Source organism: Lissotriton vulgaris, chromosome 1_1, assembly GCF_964263255.1.
Source record: "Lissotriton vulgaris chromosome 1_1, aLisVul1.2, whole genome shotgun sequence".
Lineage (NCBI taxonomy): Eukaryota > Metazoa > Chordata > Amphibia > Caudata > Salamandridae > Lissotriton > Lissotriton vulgaris.
The window spans coordinates 603,519,989-603,541,461 of record NC_141685.1 but is presented as its reverse complement, the minus strand read 5'-3'; the positions used below and the strand labels follow the sequence as shown (position 1 = coordinate 603,541,461).

Below are 21,473 nucleotides of genomic sequence, written 5' to 3'. Positions count from 1 at the left end.
AGTAGCACCTGGGTCTGAATAGGGCTGTGTCTGCCTTCCACAGTGCTGTCTCCACCTCCTGTGGTGTGTCGTCTGACCCTCGCCCACCCTGCCAAGGAAAGAAGGAATCCTGTAAACAAAGTGCTCCAGGACTGCACAGAAATGGTTAGGCCTAGGTACAGCCCCCTCTGCCTATAGAGTACAAAGGATTTTTGCAGTATAAATATAGGGACCCAGACCCCAAGACTTTAGATCCCTTCTGGAACAACAAGACAAACCTCTGCCAAGATGAGGAACCAAGGAAGATGTAGGATTTGCACTGCCCCCTGCCTGTGTGCTGTGTTGCTGGGTTGGCCTACAGTGGTGTCTTTAGTGCCAAGGAGAGGAGAAGGAACTTTCAAAGGACTTTCATAATCTTGCAGAATATTACTCCAAGGGCTTGAACTTGTGCTTTCCTCCTGCTGAGGTCTCAGGGACAAAAGACTTCACCATCAGCTCCCCTCTGAATTTCTTTGCTTGGAATTCTGTCTGCATATGCCTGCGTGTCGCTGGGAGCTGGAAGCGCGACTCAAGGAGAAGAAGTGTGTTGCAGTCGCAGCTGTTGCTGCTGCATCGGCGGAGAAGCTTGTCGCCGCCGCAGAGGTCACTGCTGCAACAGCAGAGAAGTGTGCCTTCGTCAAAGCTGTTACCCGACGCATCACAGGAGAAGTGTGACGCCACCGCAGAGGTCGCCATCACATCACCGGAGAAGCATGTCGCAGGGCCTGTCGCAGCTCCAAAGTTAGAGTTCGCCGCATGGCCGCCTGGCGTGCACTCATCGCCTTCACGCCGTCGCATCAAGGGCGCCATCTTATCGCATCGCACCGGATTGTCGCATCGCATCAAGGCACCATCTTGTCACATTGTAACCGGAACGCTGTGCGGGAATAAATGCATCACACCCTCTCTGGTAAGGACAAAGACGCATCTCCTACTCTGAGGCGCGACACACCTCTCCCCCGAAGCAAGGAACTGACGCATTTCCATCCCTGCGTACCTTTTGTTTGTTTTGCGTTACGAGTCCAGGTATTTTTGTGAGAACTGTATGACATTTATCATCAGCTTTAACTATTTCAGTACAGTATTGTGGATTTTTGGCGTTTGTGGTCTTGTGTTAAGTCTATTTACGGAATGCTTATTTTTATAAAAGCTGTGTTGTGTCGATCTGTTGTGTTTTCACTGTATTACTGTGTGTGTTCGCAAATGCTTAACACACTGCCTCTGAGATAAGCCTTTCTGCTCGTGTCAAGCTACCAAGGGGGTGAGCAGGGGTTATCCAGTAGTGTAATCCCCTTTCCCTGACTTAGAAGCAAGGGTCCCTATTTGGTTAAAGGTGTATACCATTGCCAACTAGAGACCCCCAGTTATAACATCAAGCATGCATTTATGGTCACTGATAATTCACCATTTTCTTTGTTTCTATGATGTTTTCCCCAACATGTGTAAAGTGCACGTCATGATTTCAGTATAAAATCTAGTATGTTTGCACCTCGCCTGGTCTAGCCTCCCAGTGTGGCTATGGAGGAAGGGGCTTCATTCACTATGTGGTGAAGAGGGCGGCTGAGTTCCTGGAGCTTGCGCTGCCCTCTGTGGTGGTCAAGACCAATCTATTGACTGCGGAGATTCAGCCTGGGACCCCCAATCCCCTTTAATGAAGCCCTCATAGATGTGCTGCTTGGTGGCCTGGGCCAAGCCCTGTACAAGTGCTCCTATGCACTGGACGTTCGCCTGTCGCCACTGTCCCGCTCCTGGGGATCCAGGTATTTTCACTCAGCACTGCACACCGGAGAACCTGGTCATTCATGCCTTCACGACAAGGTTAACCCAGGAGCATTCCCTCCCATACCATCGGCTAGGGAATGCTAGAGTCTAGAAATCTTTGACAAGAGTTTTTTTCTCTTCCACCAGCCTTGAACTTGGGTCTTTAAACATTGCATGCTTTTTGGGCCAATATACCCATACAACGTGGGACTCAATTGCAAAAGTGCTGCCCATGGTCTTGGAGGAGGCCCAAGCCATCTGACCCAGGCTATTGCTGATGGCAGTGTTTTTTTCTTAAACTATTTTATTGATTTTGCAACATCAGAAATCAGTCTTAGGGCCAGATGTAGGTAAGTAACATTTACCGAATCTTAATTACCGAAAATTACCGAATTTTACCGATTCGGTAATTAAGCCCATAGGAATCAATAGGCTTTACCGATTCGGTATTTACCGAATCAGTAAATACCGAATTTCACAAGGGTGCAGGGGGTGTCACTTTGACACCCCCTGGCACCCCCTAAACAGGATTGGGTGCCATGTGGCAGGCATACAAGCCCTAGGGGCAGGTCTGCCTGCCACATGGCATAGGTGTGCATGCACACCGGAATCGGTATTTTACCATGAGGTTGGATTTCATGGTAAAATACCGATTCGTTAAGCCCTTTGGGACTCAGAAGAGTCCCACCTACATATCAATTTTACCGAATCGGTAAAAATACCGATTCGGTATTTTACAGAATCGGTAAATGTACCGATCGGTAAATTTACCGATTCTGTAAAATACAGGGCTCTACATCTCAAATTGCATTTACCGGTCGGTAACGGCCGAATTCGGCCGTTACCGACCGGTAAATGCCTACCTACATCTGGCCCTTACTGTATACTTTATATCATTATGCTGATTCTTGTGTTTAAACCTTAACAAAATATTCCCCTTTTCCTACCCTTCCCCCTCCCAGGAGGAAAGTCCGGTGGTTGGGAAATAACAGAAGTACTATGCGAGGAATTTGAGGCGTAGGTAAACATGTAACAAAAGGTTTTCCCCGTACATTATGGAACAGCAGCAAGTGATTCTCTAGTTCCACTTACCCCATATTTCCCTCAATCATTGCTTAGTTGTCTGGCGTTGAAGTATGTATGTCCGTTTATCTTATTCAGGTGTATCCTTATGGATAGGCGTTTCCCTGATTATTTAGCTTCTAGTTTGTCCTCTCATCCAACCTGTTTCATTCTTACTTCTACGGCTCTGGCCCATTCCATCATATCACGCAACCATTCGCCATGACTTGCCGGGCATGCGTTTAGCCATTTAATGGCTATACGGCTCTTACCCAGTACTAGTCCTAAGTTCGGGAATTAATGACTACGTTTCTTATTGGCTGGGGCAGGGAGTAGACCCAATAGCGTCTGACAGGGAGGACCCTCCAATTCCCATTCAGTTGCTTGCTTGAGTGTTTTAGTTATCTCTACCCAGTATGGCTTTATATGTACACAACACCAGACCACATGCAAGAAAGCTGCTTCGGGGGCCCTGCACCATTTGCATTTATCTGATCTGGCATGATAGATATTGTGTAGAATCTTGGGGGTAAGGTACAGTTGATAAACAAAAAATTTTATTGAATTAATTTGAACTGGGCGTTTGAGCTAACTGTACTTATCTTCTCATGAACTTTCTGCCAGTCTTGCCGGGTGATGTCCTCCCCAAGACACTCATCCCATCTGGGGTGCGCCTTCGGAGTAATCATTGGAGCATCCTCCCGTATAGATCTGTACAGATGGGGTAATGAGTTTCTGACTCCCTGTCATGTCTAGCAACCTAGTCAATATCTGGGAAGAGACGGGCTCCTTCGGGAAGCTTGCCCAGATTTTGCGTACTGTGATTGACATTTTATTGTATTGCAGATATTGCCCCTTGCCAGAAGCAAATGAGTCGATGGCATCCTCTATGGTTATAGATTGGCCACCCAAATCAAGGTCTCTTAAGACTTCACAACCTCCATTTTTACATTTTTTTCATGGACATAGTGTTATGTCTTTGAAGGGCTTGAGTACCCATATAGGCATATCTCCTGTGAATGGGGCTCTACGAAGGACTGTCGTGACCACTCATTCCCATAAACGGCCCATTAGCCTAACCAGGTGCGAGTAGTTGTAGGCACACGTGCTCCCAGCATAAGGAGTTCCGATAGGTCATTGCGGCCGTTCAGGCCTCCCATCAACCTTTTCTCTCAATTATCCCTCTCATCAAACCAATGGACCTTGTGGTGTAAGTTCACAGCCATATAGTACAATTCTAAGTTAGGGAGTTCAACGCCTGCTCTATCTCATGTGTGTTGCAACATCCACAAGCTGATTCTTTTCCGCTGTGTGGACCATAAAAGGTCTACCATGAGACTGCGTATCTCCCAAAAGTATAGTCGGAGGATTTCATACGATGATAACATAGGCAGTGAGGTAGAATCACCATTTTAACCAGGGTTGACCTCCCCAATAATGTTAGTGGAAGATATTTCCAGAGATGGACCCAAGCACGTAACCCCGTTAGGACCCTTTCTATATTTAAGTCTAGGAATCTCTGCCTTTCCGCAGCTAACCTGATACCCAGGTAGCATATCCCTTCCAAGCACCAAGGCGGAAGCGTTGCGGGAGCACTACGGGGTCTAAATTCGCCAGTGTCTTGAGCGGCATAATTTGTGATAGGCCAGAGGAATCTGCAAATTGCGATAGTGCTGTCTGTAATACTGCCAGTGCCCTGTCTGGTACTCGTAAGTACACCAGAGCATCATCGGCTTAGAGTGAGACTAGGTGGACTGATCCCCAACCATGATTCCCCATTGCTTTAGCCTGTTTTGGAGCACCACCTCAAGCGGTTCCATCTCCATTGCAAACCACAATGGGGATAGAGGGCATCCCTGCCTAGTACCTCAACATAATAGGAAAGGCTCCGACACATGGCCACCTGTGTGAACCCGGGCAGTCGGTGCAGTGTATGAAATGTATACCCCTCTGATATATTTGGGCCTGAACCCCAGGTTTCTTATGTCCTACCATATGTATTCCAACCCTACCGAATCAAAGGCTTATTCGATGTCAATAAATGCCAGTGCATATGGGCCTGTAAGAATTTACGGGCCTGAAAGATATGAAAAAGTCTACGAAGATTTAACATTGAGCTCCTTTTAGGAACAAACCTGCATTGGTCTTCATGTATAATTGTGGGTAGGGAAGGAGTCGAGATTCCAACAATCCCTCAGTATTTTGATGTCAACATTGAGCATCGAGAGAGGTCTATAGGACTTCACCTCATCCACTGGCTTACCTGGTTTGGGTAACAACACCAGGGTTGCCTCCTACATTGTGTCTAGGAGGCGCCGCACCCTGTAGACCTCATTATATACATCCAACAGTTTATCTTTAAGTATACCCGCAGATTTATGATAGAATTTGGCAGGTAAGCCATCACCTCCCGTGGTCTTGTCTGTCTTTGGTGTTTCAATGAGGAGAGAATCTCGTCATCAGTCAGTCAAATCAGCTTCGGGTATGGTCCTATCCGCCTCAGTCAGACAAGGTAATTCAAGTTCAGCAAAAAAATCTTGCACAACAGATTCCGATACTGTTGGTTCTAACGCAAATACATTGGTAAGATGTACTCTTATCAATTTGTTTATGACCGCCTGTAATGTATGCAGTGTGCCCCCCTGAGTCTCGCAACGCCAGAATTGCATCTTATGACTGCTGCAGTCTCACCAGTCTGAATGAATGAATGAATGAATTGTCTCTTGTATCGCGCAACTTAGCCCAATGGGCGTCAAGGCGCCTAGATCAAATAAAGGAACAAGCCAGGTCAGACAGCAGTATCTCATTGATAAGCTCTGGTGAAATACAAGGTTTTCAGTGCTTTTTTAAACAAATCGATAGAGGGTAAGATTTTTATTTCCATCGGAAGAGAGTTCCAGAGCTGAGGAGCGACGACAGAAAAAGCTCTTGATCCCCATCTGGTCAATCTAGCGCGAGGCACTACCAATTGATGTAACCTGGCCGAACGAAGGCATCTCGTGGGTACATAACGGGTAAGCAGGGTACCAAGTGCGTCTACAGGGCCAGCCGCAAGTGCTCTACAAGTGAGACATAGGAGCTTAAAGGAAATTCTAAACTGGACAGGTAGCCAGTGGAGATCTCTCCTAGCAGCAGTGGCAGATGATGCTATGGGAAAGGCCAGAACGAAGCGCGCTGCGGCGTTCTGTACAATTTGCAATTGATGGATAAGGCCCTTGTTGGACTCCACATAAAGGGAATTACAATAATCGAGCCTGGAGCCAACAAGAACAATTGCAATCTGTTTGCGCGCCTGAAAGGAGAGATAATGAAGGATTCTCTTTAAGATCCTGATAACACCCCAGCAGGTGGCCACGGTCCTATTCACTTGGAGCGTCATGGAAAGTGAGGTGTCAAAGATTACGCTGAGGTTTCTGGCCGATTGGGAGGGAGTGGGGCAGATACCAAGAGACGAAGGCCATCATTCGCTCGACCACATGTGTTGGTCTTTACCAAAGACCAAGACCTCTGTCTTGTCGCCATTCAGCTTTAGGGAGTTGAGAATCATCCACTCCGCTACACACTGCATGCATGACCTAAAGCTGAATGCGGATGTACTGACAGAGTGGGCCAGTGACACCATGATCTGGGTGTCGTCGGCGTTAGACACCACCTCCATCCCCTGCGATCTTACCAGTCTGGCAAGGGGGGCCACATAAATGTTAAATAGGGTCGGACTAAGAGCCGACCCCTGTGGCACCCCACATTGCAATGACTTGGCAGGGGAGAGGAAATCTCCAAGCATGACTCTGAAGTCTGGCCAACAGTGCCCCTGTCTTGTCCCCCTCCTCATGTAACCGTTGTCTGTGAGCTGTATAAGTATGTTTTTTTGGCCTGTGCCAATTATCAAGCACTGTGCTGCGCAAACTGCGCCATTCATCTAACCTAGCGGGTTCCGGTGGGAGCGTCTTTTCTATCTTTAGCAGTTTGCATTCATTGCGTTTCAGATCACGCTCTAGTTGCTTCCAGACCCCATAGGATCTTTTCATACACACTCCTCTAAGAATAACCTGAGGTTCCCCAGTTTTCACGAAAATAGTGGCCAAGTGCTGTTTGAACCGTTGCCAAAAATGGTGGATCTGTCAGTGCCTATGCTCTTAAACGCCATTGTAGCACCATTATAGCACCGCTGGGCGCGGTCAGGCCCATGCCAATGACAGAGGGGGGAGTGGTGGGAAAGGTATCTAGCTAGATATGTCTCTTCACAAACTAAGGTAGCAATATTTGAGGTCATGAAAATGTAGTCTAATCTACTGTAAGTGCCCGCTGCCTGCGTGTAAAAAGAGTGCACTGGTATTCGGGTGCTTTTCTCTCCAAACTTCTTTAAGGCCAAATTCTTGCAGTAATGTCTGTAAACATGCTGTCGTATGTGGTTTAGTGTGTGTCCTGGTAGATTCGCGATCTAGAACAGGGTCTAATATGCAGTTGCAGCCGCCAGCGAGCATTATGTCATCTGTAAGGAGTGGGGTCGCTGCTACACCTTTTTCAGTAAAGAAGTGCGGGTGATCTGCATTCGGGCATAGAGTGAATTTAGCAGAGATCACGCCCGTCTAACGTTCCCAATAGTATCACATAATGACCATCTGGATCAATCACATGGTTAGTACTTCCTGGAGCTATCCATATTAGTGTGCCACTTGCAAACCCCGAGAATGACGTTTAGTATAGTTGACCCCTTCATCTTTTTCGCAATGCCGGGAGACAATGCCCCCAGACTTGCATCCCCTTGAGAAAGGGCACCGCAATATGATCTATTTTAAGGTATGCATGTACTCTGTGCCGTTTTTTAGACTGCGCTAGTCCTCTAACATTCCATGTTATGAGTTTGAATGTCTTATCCATGCTGTTGATTGTACCTATTGGGGCTGGCCCATTTCAGGACAAAGTTCAACATGTCGCCTTGTCCCAACCAAAGTTTTCTCCTATCACCTGTCTGTCCCACCCAACATTGTGATGTAACAAACTAGTAACCACCTTTACCCAAAACTTCCCTCACCCTCTGGGCAGTACCACCAACCTGTCCTGCCTTGTGACAAGCGACACTGAGAGCCACTGGCCCCGCCCCATACCCAATTTTATTCTTATAACTATATTAAAAACAAGAATGGGTAATAATTTGTATGCCGCTCTAGGGGGAGTGCACCACAACTGGTGCCAGAGGGCTGATGGCAGTGTTGTGGCAAAGTTTACAATACGCTGCGGACTGCACACAACGGACTTGCTCGGTGACTCTCCCATTCGGGAGAGCAAGGATGTATGCTATCCTCCAGCTCTTTCCGACGTCTATTTTGTGGGGGACTGGAGACAAGATCTAATGTCTTCACTATCAAAGCCATCTTTTGCCATCAGGATTCTGGATGTCTCGCAGGGAACCTATACTCCCCGTAGCCTCATCGTCATCTACCTCTGGAATGGATAATAGGGAGTACAGATGTTCAAGAGCATCTGCTTTTGAGGCAATTTTGGAGGTTTTCTTTTTTCTGGGCTATTGTCTGTGCCGCAGAGCTTGCTGTCTATTCTGAAGGCAGTTGCAAATTTTGTAAGGGGTGATTTAGGGCAGGTTTGTCCGACTCTACACAAATTCTGCAACACCCTGGTGTCAAATTTATAGACATATTAGTATAATTGGCCTGAAAGGTTGTAAATGCACAGTATCAAGTAAAGCCCCCACAAAAAGCTCACCCAAATATTCTGTTGGGTAGGGCCAGTGTCTGCCATAGGTAAACTCTTAAAATAAGGAGGGGGGGTTTTGACCCTAGTGAGGCACAAACCAAACAATCTATGTATTTAAATCTACATATACTACACAGATAAGTTGTGCTGGAACAGGCTATAGAGCAGTGATACTCCAAGTACAACCCGGGCCGCTTGCAGCCCTCTTGACCTTTAAATGCGGCCCCCTTGGTGAACAGCAGCGTCAGCTGCTGTTTATGTGCTAGCACTAATATGTAGGAAAAGTCCAGCTGGGAACATCGAGTGACAAATAAACACTGCTGACCACGGTCTGTGGGGTGAAAATGTATTCTTTCAAGGTAAACAAAGCGCAAACGCTATAATTAAATTAATGTGACCAACACCCAACTAATATTACAAATCTACCATCCTCAGAAAAAAATTAACTAAGTAATTACCGTAGCCGCCAAGCAGCAAAGACTTATGTTACTTAGACTACTTATAGAGCATCTCAGGCTCTGATTTATTAACGGATGAACTATTGATGGGACTTGTAGTTTTAAGTTTTAGAACTGCCATTGAATACAAAGCGCCAATTTATCTTTGTGTGCATGTGCCGGGAGAAAACGTGTGTGCTGGCCTGTGAGGATATACACCCCTTGGGGGATTTGTGGTGGACAATCCAAGGCGCTAATCTCTGTTGCGGGAAGTGTGTCTCTTGTACGGAAATAATTTCATCCTTTAGCCTACCCAGCACTTGTTATACTTTTACTTTAACTCTTTTAGACGGGGCATCAAATCCCCAAATATTAAAGATTATTATTCTAAAATGTTTCTCAAGATATTTTAGTTGGTTCAATGTAGGTCTGGATGTGTAGCTCCCTTGTCTTAGGCGTTCTGCCAGTTATTCCTGCAGAGGTAGCCTACTTAAAATGTGTGTAATCTAGTTGTCAGACGGCATGACCCCAGCCCCCCAAACCCCCCCCCCCCCTTCAGTTAGATTAATGCCAAACCCACCAATGCCACTGTGATGGGGAAACTTGAACAACCTGGATGTGGTGTCGGTCTCAAGTGCCTCACATGGCTTCCTTTTTAGGTCTCGCCCACGCAGCCGCATGCGCTGCATAGGAGGAGACCTTTAGGAATCAATTCCCTTTTTCTGCCAAAAACGTGCACGCTTTGCATTGCTTTCAATGGCAACGCATGCATGTTTGGCGATTCCCTTACGGGAGCGAGCTTTGGCGACTTCTGATTGTAATTAACTTTCAGATAGATGGTGCCCCTGCTCGCTCCCGCAAGGGAAACGCTGTGTGTGCTCTCTGCCGCACTCCCCACCCACCCCTCCCACTTGTTTTGTTGGGCACATGAATAGAAAGCGATGTGCTACAATCATGTGATGTGTAATTGATGCATAGGGGAACCTAGCACACATTCCTTTATTTAGCTACTTGCGGGTATGTCGGACATCTTGGAAAGGAGGTGAGCAGGGGCAACTGTAACTAGTAAGCACTATGAAACAAGGCGGACATGTTGGATTGTGTCCCAAAACATTATTGGGGTGCGAAGTGTAAATTATTTTTCTCTCTCTCTCCAAGGAAAGTATAAAGCTGTATATGTCAAGACGCGATATATTCTTGCCTTTCTCATAATTGGTACAAAAACATGCTACAATTAGGACTCTGTGGATTCCTTTCATAATTACACTGCACTCAATGCCCCATACACTTCAGATAATACCACTCAGCGCCACGTAATTACACGCCACATAATTACACTCTACTGAATGCAACATACACTCCACACAATACCACTCAGTGCCACATAATTACACTCTACTCAATGCAACATAAATACACTCCACATAATAACTCAGTACCATATAATTACAAGCCAGATACTTACACTCTACTCAATGCAATATAAATACCACACAGTGCCACATAATTATATGCTACATAATTACATTGCACTCAGTGCAATATACACTCCATATACCACTCAGTGCCACATAATTACCCACCACATAATTACACTCTACTGAATACAACATACACTCCACACAATATCACTCAGTGCAGGAAGAAGTTTCCAGCAGTGCAAGTACGAAAAAAGTAGAAGACATTTTTTTATGTTAAAATCTTTTTTTTAATCAGGTTTTTCAGTTGTATATAATGTCGTCTTCGTTTGTATAAAGGTAACAAAAATGCTTCACAATTTTTATTATAATTTTTCAACATAATGCACAGCAGCCACAATGCTCTAAAACATAGCCAAAAGTTCTGGCTACACACATAAGGTCCCAAAGGCGAGACCTATTGGTTATGCCAATGCTTGTTACTTCCGGCATCGCCTCCCTCCATTCTGGACCATCTCTCAATGTTTCTTGGGTAGTTTTGATAAAAATACTTTAATCTTAGGCTCTTCAAAACGCCTTTGAAATGTGGGCTAAGACATTTCTTATTGCACAGTTCGGTGTAAATCAGCACGGGTATTTTTGTTGTGGGCTTGAACAGAAATTTCAGAGGGTGGTTTGAATTCCTCCTAGTCTATATCAAGTGTGTCACACCTGAACAATTTCCATTGAACCTAATAAACAAAAATCCAATGGTTGCACCAAACTTTCTGCCATAAAAATGTTTGGCCGAGACACCAATGTGACAGAGTTGTGGTTATACGCTTTGTATTTGTTTATTGTATCTTGTACTTTTAGACGAATTCCGGCATGCTTGGAATTGAAAGTAGAATAGCATTGTTCTGAAATTGTATTTTGTTAGTGGACGAAGTATACTTAATACTGACTGGACATCCTGACCTGCAGTTTGGCTATAAAAGGCAACAGGTTTAACTTTTTGTGTTAATTGTAAAAGAAGGTATTGTGTGTTACTTTAAAGTTTGTTTGTGATTCAGGCGATTATATGATTAGTAACTTGCCCATTTGACGTGAAAAGGGTCTTTTTAATGTTAGCCACTAGCATTTACCTTTTATTCTCAGTTTCGTAAAATACAGAGTGAAACAAAGAAGTTACAAAGCAGACTCGAAAAAGTGTTGCAAGAAAGAAAGCACATTTATGAAAATAAAGATTCTGGAACTGAAAAGGTATGCTATTTGTTTCTGATTCCTTAATTTTATGTTATAACTTTTTTACCACTTAATGCACATGAACACTCTAAGAAATGATTTTACGTCCACTCCTTTCCATGCGCTTTCTCTCTGTTTAGACAGTTTGATTCTCGGGCAGAGAAACCGCAGCACAAAGGTCTCTGAGATATAGAAGAGATCATGCAGCAGCCCGCTGCAGGTGCATGTTTGATGATTTCGGTGATGGAAGTGCAGTTTGTAATGGTTCTGCCAATCTTTGGGACGGAGGAGTGTTTATAACAGTGACAATGAAAACGACTATTGGAAAGAGTTTGAACATATTCTATCACATCGGTATCATTGATCACCTGAAGGATACATCTAATACACATAGTTTCCCAAATGCACACAAACATAACTTCTGGTAAAGTAGGTACAGTATATATCGCCTACAGGGGTCAAAGTGTAATAAAAAAAATTTCAGCATTAACCATACAGTAGGAGGGACCATAAAACGCTGTACAGTGCGATGGCCAAACAAAGTGTTCTCTTCGTGAAATCGCTGGGGAGGGAGCTAAGCACACAAAGGAGGGATATTTACACAAATGCACCAATAACATGCCAGCATTCATGAATGCCTTGGATAACAAACAATGGCAATCAGTGGGTGTGCCAAAACCCCACAAAAGAGATGCAACATGTCTTGCAGGCAGTGCAAGCGCTGTTAAGGCTCTACCTAAAAATTACTTCATGTTGCCCAAGCAAATTGGGTTTGCAGACATGTAGTCCTTTCTCTGATGGCCCTTACTCCCCAGGGCAGTCAGAGGGGGTTAATCATGGCAGAAGTCTCTGCCATGATTAGCCTGAAGGTCTAACTGTGATTGTCAAACCACATTCTGGGCGGTGAGGATATGCCTTCGCCGTTGTGACGGATTATCCATACCTCCATTAATTAAATTGGGCCCATAGTCCTCTAATAACCATGAGTTACATAAAATACACACAATCCTTGAAAGTGAATATTTCCTCCCAATGACACTTTAACTTCTGTTTGCTGAAGTAGCTCAAGTGAGTTTAGAGAATTTAAAAAGCAATGAGATTGCTTGTGGGGTTACTGTGTCCTTTACAGATATGTGCCCAGTCTGAAAGTCAGAAGACTATTTCAAAATGCGTATGTAATTGTTGTGCAAAGTAATTCGCAAGTTGAGTACTGCTGAGCTGTGTATTTGGAACCCCTGTTATTTGAAGTTCTTATAAACCGTAAAATATGCTGTAACAAACACTCCGTTAAGGAAATTGTTAATAATAACCCATAGCACTATATTTCAGATCTGCAATTACTTTATTGTCTCGGGACTACTTTTTATTAGGGGGGGGCTATTGAGCTTCTACTTCCATTTCAGGTTTCTATCTTAACTCAACTTACTACTGAATATTCTGGGAAAGGGGCATAGGATATTTATCTGTTAGTATATCAACAGATGTTTCATTGATCTCTGAAAGTGGTTGGCATAAATACCTTCCATGACTTCTTTCAGTAGATTGTTTGCTGAGTTTCTCCAACCAAAACATTTTTTTAAACAGCCAAATAAAGCATTTCAGTGCAAAGTTTTCATGTACCTTTGTTAGAATTCCATGAGAACTTCCTTGTGGACTAAGGGTAGTGTTTACTCTGGGGCAGATGTTCCATCCCCCGCTATAGCTAAAGCAGCCCTTTTAGCCTCCTCCCCCCATTTATTTTCCTTCGGCAGTGTCTCCAGAGACCATTGTACTTTCAGATCAGTTCACTGCCCTGTGAGATGAGACCAGTGAATTCGGCCTCAATAAAGCAAAATGGATGGCTTACCACAAACATTTTGAATGTATTAGGTGAAGGAGTGGAATTGTACCATAATACATTTAAGTGGGAGGAGATGTTGTCTCCTGTTTATAGGGCCTGTGAGCATTTCATATAAAACAATCCTTAAATATGGTGACTGTTCAAAGGTGATATACACTCGTGAAAGGAACACCGTATGTGCTCCCTGGACACAGGGAATTAGTATTTCCATGTCCTCATTCACAAAAAGCATTACAGGCTCCTGAGGTGAAAGTTGGGATCGGGCAATTTATTGTTTGTTCCTGTGTCTTGGGATCTACTTGCTACTTCCCTTTGTACCTAAAGTGTCTAGCCGTAGTGAAAAAGCCCCTATGCAGACCTGTTTCACCTCTACTCACAAAGCCTCCTCAGAGTGAGGCCTAGAGAAAAATACAGGGCAGGTTTTAGCTGTTCCACTTCCTGTGACTATCATGAACTTTCAAGAATCACTTACAGATCCTTGAAGGGAGATACTCTTCCTGACATCATTGAAATGGAGTTCTAAAGGATTGCACCAGCAGAACTTAGTGAATGCTTTAGTTTCGGCGTCCACTAAGTTTTACAAAGTATCCTGTATGGATGTATGACATTACAACGCATGCTTTTACCACGCATGCTTTTACATCACAACTTTTACAACACATGCCTTTACAACGCATAGTGTTGAGGAGTGCTGGATAGTGAAGAGTTGAATTTACTATTCGAACTCCAGTCCCCGTGGATAGTAAGTAAGGTGTTGGATAGTAAATTAAATGTATTCCTATCCTAGAGCGCCCCCAGCGCAATGCGTTGTAATGGTTTGCGTTGTAAAAGTTGCGATGTAAAAGCACTGCATGGTAAAAGTTGCGTTGTAAAGGATGTTTCCCATCCTGTATCATTATGATCCCGTTCGGCAGGAACAAAATGCACATTTACTCCGAAAGCTACGCTGAATATGAAAGTAGGTGAGCAGTGAATGACACACCCTTATCAAAGTCACAGACAGAATGAAGTTGACCCCTAAAACAGTCTAGACCAGGCACTTAATCCTGAGACTATATATGTTTATTTTATCTAAGTACACCTCTAGTCACAATGATCATTGATCCTTCTTGTGTAATCCACATTGGATTGACTGTAGACGCGCCAGAAAAACACTGCAAAATAACATGGTCTGCTTTGACTCCGTGATGATGTTTAATCACAGCCTGCATCTGGTAGGCCAGCAACGTGATCCCTGACGTCCTAGAGGTGACGTGCAGCGTAGAGCTTGGCTACTCAACTGGTCATTATTTCTGTTCAGGCTAGACCAAGACAAAGTTGCTTAAAACTTATTGAACAGATTTTCAGTATTCAAGACAAATTCATGCCACCAGTTGGCAGGGTGGGGGGGGGGGGTCTCTGCATACTCGCTGCAACGAAGGGCCACAGCCGCTGCTGTCGCCAGCATGCAGTTAGCTCCAGTTTCCTAGGCAACCAGTTAAAAGTTGGTGCACATGTTCTTCTGGCGTTACTGCCTGGTTGTGGTCGCCAAATCTGGTACTCAAGTTGGACAGAGGCTTCTGATGCTTTGGCCATGGAGATGGAAACTGTTATAATAACATTGGTGCCCACTGATTCAAAGTCTGTCAGCATTGCCACTGCTGTGGGGGTCAAAAGAGGGTGTGAGGGAGCCCCTTCGCCTCCCTCCACTAGGCTCTCCAACCAATCCCAGGTTTCCAGTCTGGAAAACATTTTTTTTGTGGGATTAACATTGGCCTGCACAGCCAGCACCCTCATGGCGTTATCTTGTGGAACCTTCCACTAGGTTTAGGTTGACGGTGAGAAATCATCTGAGATTCATTTACTCCAGTTGGGCCAAGTCTCCTCTTAAATATATCATGTTTGTAGCTAATGAACCTGAGAGGGCTCTTCAGACTCTTCATTTAGAGGGTTCAGAGCAACTTCAGTAACAGGACAAGGCCGCTGAAGTTCACTAATCATCCGGGCACTGCCTATGGGGAGAGACGTAAACATTGGCCAAACTTGGTGTTGCCTTGTGGTTGTTTAATAAATTACTCTTGCATATCAAAAATCAAATCAGCAGTTGCCACGGCGTGGGACCACTCATTCGATGTACGACGACAGCAGCTGTCATGGCCAGTGTGCTGTTCTCCAGCACTAGGCGCTTTTAGGGGTTCCTAGGTAACCGTTCCTACTTCCGAGTAGTGTGTGAAGGCACGTGCTTAGCCTGGGTGTGGAGCCCCCGGGGCCGGAGTGCAGGAGCAACGATGTGGGCAGGGAAAGAAAGCTTAACTCATTGCGGACCTCAACCGTGTGCCAGGAATTAAAGACCTGTTTTACGTGTTTAAAAGGCATTCCACCTTGACAAAGGATACATATCAAATAAATCTATGATGGATACTATTATGTAAGAACCATCTTTACTGGTAAGTTATATTTGTATTACAAATTCAGTACTTTGTAGAGCCTGCTTTACCCATTATTTACTCTGAACTATTTCCAAAAACTGCTGGCTGCCGGAATTATTGTGTTTTCAGATACTTTTGAAAGCTAAAATTTCCTGTAGTCTCCTTGAGGTCTGAGCTTCAAACCACTTCCAGTAGTCGTAATTTTTCTATACTGTTACCATGTGCGCTAGAATTGTACCAAGGATTTGTTCGCAACTTTGAATTACTTTGACCTTATTCTCTGGAGCATAATGTCAGCGTAATTATTTTCGTAGTCCCGTCCTCTTTTGTTGTTTTTATATTAATGCCCTTAAAAAAAGTTAGAATATGAAATATATTTATTTCTCTCCAGTAGATGGCAGCGTGGTGCCATCTAATGCGTTCTGTTTTTTGTTATGAAGTTTATTTATGTATTTTTAATTTACCTTCCCCTTTTTTCTTTATCTATACTTTTAATTAGGAGGTGTGTTTCTCCTTGACAGTTGTTAGACCTGCCAGCTTTATTAGGGTGCCCCCCCCCCACCTCCGAAATTTGCCCTCCAATTTTCTGACCTCGTTTTCGTTGCTGATCTTAGGACTCTAAGCTCTTTACCACTGCTCAAGTGCATGTGCTCTTTCCTCTAAACATGATTATATTTGCTTATACCTAAGGGGCATATTTTAATGTACGCATTAATCCCTAGTAAAGTACTTCTATATGCACCCAGAGCCCGTAAATTAAATGCTAGTAGTGGGCCTGCATTGCATCACTGATTGTGCCACCCACTTAAGTAGCTGTTGGACTTGGCCTTGTTAGCTAAAGTTCACTTAAGCTTTTCGGTTTTCCCCTAGACCATTTTCCTGACAGAGAGCTGTGAAGTTAGATGCTGTAGGTACTTGCCATTGCTAATCACTGTGCAAGTACAGGTGTTCCCTGTATAAATTGTAATGGTGTTTGGTTGTCTCTGATTGGTATGTTTGCCTTACTAGCAAGATCCCTAAGTGATGTGCACTGTGTGCCAGAGCTAGTACTAAAGAAATGCGCAGATAGGGAACATAGGTCTTCAGTGTAGGGCCTGCGCACATTATGCTAAATTAGCATGTTGTCCTGTTGTAGTGTGAATTACCTGCCTGGATCTGGGAGAGGTGAGAAAGGCTAAGGGAGGTCGTGCCCCCCGGGGAGGGGTGCAGACGGCGCCAGGCTGCCTGCACCTGGAGCGGGGAGAAGGAGAGGCTTTGCCAGGTGAAGAGGCCTGGTTCAGAGCCATAAAACAATAGACCCATCTCCCTCAGAGTGATTGAAGATCAAGGCCCCCAGTGTCAAAGAGAGAACGGTGACACTGGGAGGGAGATACGCAAGACTGATTTAGGGAAGGGTCGGGGACCCCTGACCACAAGGAAACTTCAAAGACAAGGAGGGGTATAACTAGGAGAACTGTAACCCCAAGACTTTCGTTAGGTTTTTGTCATGTTGACGATGTTGTCGAAAATGGTTTCGGTATCATTCAGAGAAGTGCTGGGAGAGCTTTGAAGACGCCATGGACTGGTCGAGTCTCTGGTGGCTTTGACCTGTCCACGATCGGGAAGAAAACCTCTGCCTCAGTAAGAATTGCTGAATAGGTTGCGGGACACACTTGACCCTTGCTTCGTAATCTGGGGCATGTGGGCAGTTTGTGGCTCTGGACCGAGGAGAGACTGAAGGAGCTCTGCAGTGGTCGTGCCCCCCCTTCTTCCTGAGCAGGACTTTGTTGTATGCTGCGTCCTGAACACTAAGGGCCCGAGGTGAGCTGACTCCCTGTTCGGAAACACAGGAACATAAAAGTTTCCAGGAAGTCTCAAGTGGCGCGGTGGTGGGAATGTGTCGTGGCCGCCTGAGACCTCCGAAGGGGTGCCTAAGGTGATCATGGGCACCCGGAGCGAATCAAGACTCTGATGCACAGGGTGCGTGTCTTGGTCCGGCTACAGGTGTTGGAGCACCTTTGGATTGTGGGCATCGTGGAAGAGAGCCGAGATTCGGGACGTACAGAGAGTACGTGTCGCAGTGCAGTCCGGGCACTAGTGAAGAGTGCCGGGGCCTCGTGGCCACTAAGTAGGAGTGAGTCTCTGACACGCGGTTGGCGTCTGGTGGTGCAGCCAGGGTGTTAGTGTAGAGTGCCTGGTACCTCGTGTGCACCAGGAGGAGAGGTGAGACTCAGAAACGCAGTGTGCGTGTTGTGGTGCGAGCCGGGCGATAGTGGAGAGCGCCTGAAGACCGTATGCACCAGGAGACGGAGAAGTCTTGACAGCGCTGGAGAGGGGAGCCAAGTTATCAGACCCTCAAAGGCAACATGGGGTTGCCTCAGCGTCGTGGGAAAGGCTTCTTGAAAGGAGTTTGTGCTGAACGTTGGCGGCCCGGACCGGCAGCCCTGCAGGAGCTGAACTATCGGCCCGAGCGGCCGTGCCCGTGGTGACCAGGTTCTGAAGTGAGGCCTAGCCGCTGCTTCAGGAGAGGAGAGTGGGGTCGCACCCCCCAGGTAAAGTGGATCATCGCCTGGGGCGGGGTGTTGGCCCGAAGGGACACTCTCTCGGCTTCTCGCTGCTGGCAGCTGTGTGCGCCTGTTGATTCGGCCCAGATCTCAGTCCGTGCTGGTCCCGGACGGGGCAGTACAGGGTCCAGGGCCCGGATTGGAACTTGGGTGTCACCATTGATCCGTGTTGGGGGCCACTGGTCGCACACTTCTAAAAACAGTCATATAACACTTTGCATATTTGCTGCTAACGAACTATCGAACTATTGGACAACGTCTGACCGTAACAAACTCAGGGGTTAGTGCGATACGCACTACGTTATGTTTCTAGCGTAGCGCACTGTATTGGTTACTTACGGCACTGTAATGAATTGCACTGTGACGCATTACGTTATTCCTTCCTTACACAGGGAATGCTGGTGGTGATACGCATTGCATTGTTTCCCTATTGCTCTGTACGTAATTGCAGCGCGACGCATTGCTCTATTCCTTCCTGGAACAGGGCATGCTGGTAGCGAACCGAGTTGTATTATCTTGTGTTGACTCAGTATATGATCTAGGCGCTACGCATTGCATTGTTTCACTGTGGCACTGTACAGAAACACTTCGTTAAGTAGGGCAGTATTCCTTGTATTTTGCAACGTGTGTGAATCTAGTGGTACGACGTACCTAACCTGTTTAGAATGGTCAAAAGTCAGCATGACTTTTAGTTAGAAGCGATGGTTTGGAATTAGGACCACCCAACCCACCGGAAACAATATTACCCAGTGTATATATGTGGGAGTTGTATTGTGTGGTAATTTTTTATATATTTTTTATATAAAGTATACTGGTTTTAGACAAACTCGTGTGGAGTCCATTTGTGGTGACATCATTGGGATTGCTGTGGGCGTGGTTGCACATACTGAACACTCTTGCCTTGGAGATAAGCCTGGCTGCTCGTGTGAAGCTACTGAGGGGGTGAGCAGGGCTGTCTCGGACGGCGTCCATTCTTGGCCTAACATGAGAGCAGGTGGGTCCTGGTCGCGCACTTGACAACAACGGTGCGCGCAGGAACACCGGCTTCTAACAGTAGCCTTTTAAACCTGTCTCAGGCCTGCAATTGCAGAGCGTATGTGTGCAGTTTAAACTCCAACTTCAACCTGGCAAAATAAACCTTTTGCCAGGCCCAACCCTTCTTTTTGAATACATCTAAGTCACCCCTAGGGTAGGCCTTGGATAGCACAGAGGTCAGGGTGCAATGTATTTAAAGAGAAGGACATGAACTTTTAAGTTTTACATGTGGTGGTATTGAGAAACTCTTAAATTCGTTTTTCGTTACAGTAAGGCTTCTCTCTCCCATTAGATAAAGTTGAAGCTCCTTTACTGCATTTTATAAGTGTAATTTCCAAATGGGAAGAGTTTGGTATTTCTGGAATCCTAAATTAAAGTCCTAACTTATGGTGAAATCGGATTTTAAAGTACAATTCTGAAAATGGCACTTTAAAAAGTTGGCATTTTCTTCCCTTAGCTATTTAGCCTGAAGCCTGTCTAGTCACAACGCTGGATGTAGTTGGCAGATATGCTTTGTGTATTCTCCCTAGACAGCCACACACAATGGGAGTTTAGGTGTGACTGGCAGGATGGGGGGAGGTGCTGGGCCCAGCCTCATGTACACCTGAATAGGCTGTGTCCTGTTCACACACAGGGCTGCATAACCCCTGTAGCTAGTCCGGAGCTATGGTAGGTAAGGCTGAACATCTTTGCACTTCAAAGGCATGCTTCTAGAGGCTTCTCCTCCACTTTACAGGCACAAATATGTATAAAAACTGGACCTCAGATGCCACCACTTCAGTACACTTCTGGACCTGTGGATAATCTGCCATGAAGAAGGACTGCTGTGCTGAAGGACTGTGCTTCTGCTGGTCTGTACTCTATTGGACTCCTGCTTTGCTGGGCTGAACTCCTCCCTTATGCCCTCTTTACTGTGTGAGAAGGAGTGGACCTGCATCTGTTGAACCCAGAACCAAGAGTAACTCCCAGGGTTAGTTGGCTGGCCTCCTGCTCTGAAGCCTCAGGGACATAACATGCGTCCAACAACTTGCATCTGCACCTGGACTCTGCGAGGTTCCCTTGCCAAATGGTGTCAACCCAGTACTGGACCCTTGGAAGTGGGCTCAAAGGTGCTTTACCAGCCTCTCTAGATACAGCAAAACAGACACATTTCCTCTACTGAGCGACGAGGAACTGACACACATCCGCTGCTATGGGCATCGGCCTGTCTCAAGTTCTCACCACGCTGCTGCAACCTGCATCGCCTTTGGAACCGCCTCTGCACGATGCATCCTCGATGCAGGCCCTCTTGTTAACTGCAGCCTCGACGATGATGCTGGACCTTGCACCACAACCTCACCACATCTTAGAACCAACTAATCGCTTAGACTTCGTGGCGCATCCTCAGACCAAATCTTCACAAGACTCTGCAACCAGGATTTAAAGTACCCTATTCAGTAGGCCTAACTTGGTACCAATAGCCAGCCTGTGCTCCATTGCGTTTGGCCAGATATCCACAGTTGGCAATATCTCTGGCTCTACTACTTGGATTGTTGTCATTTTGGTCTTGTTTTGTTTATAAAAAACAATCTATTTCTTCAATACAGTTGTGGGCTCCTTTTATGCTGTGTTTTCACTGTGCTACTGTTTAAAGCAAAAACCAAAGGGGGTGATGGACGGAGCGTTGACAATACAAACACTCACCCCCAGTCAACTGATCTGGGTTTAATCCATCACCGTTCTTTAGCTCACTCCGCCACCCAGTGCAGACATGGCCATATGCAAATCAGTCTGACCCTGTACTTCATGGGAACAGTCCAGCCCGAACTGCCAAGCCATGTCTTCCCTGGACCGGAATCAAGCTTCCCAGGACCGGTGAATGTAAGACATTGTTCTGTATTCTGTCCATCAACTGTGTTTTTTGCAACTGTTTAAAGTTTAGCACAAATACTTTAAACGTTGCTCTGAGTTAAATGTGACTGCTCTGTGCTAAGGTACCCAAGGACGAGCACAGGCTAATTTAATGTTTGGCTGTT

The 21,473-nt window shown here is 45.6% G+C and overlaps 1 protein-coding gene across 7 annotated transcripts in view; it reads left to right on the top strand.

The window, feature by feature from the left end:
• The window catches only part of ODF2L (outer dense fiber of sperm tails 2 like), a 319,588-nt gene that overhangs the window by 176,026 nt on the left and 122,089 nt on the right, over positions 1-21,473 (top strand). For all 7 annotated transcript variants that reach the window (XM_086954112.1, XM_086954108.1, XM_086954099.1 and 4 more), the window contains exon 11: positions 11,546-11,650. In XM_086954112.1, the coding sequence (XP_086810238.1) occupies positions 11,546-11,650 (105 nt within the window). The remainder of the gene's footprint in view (positions 1-11,545; positions 11,651-21,473) is intronic.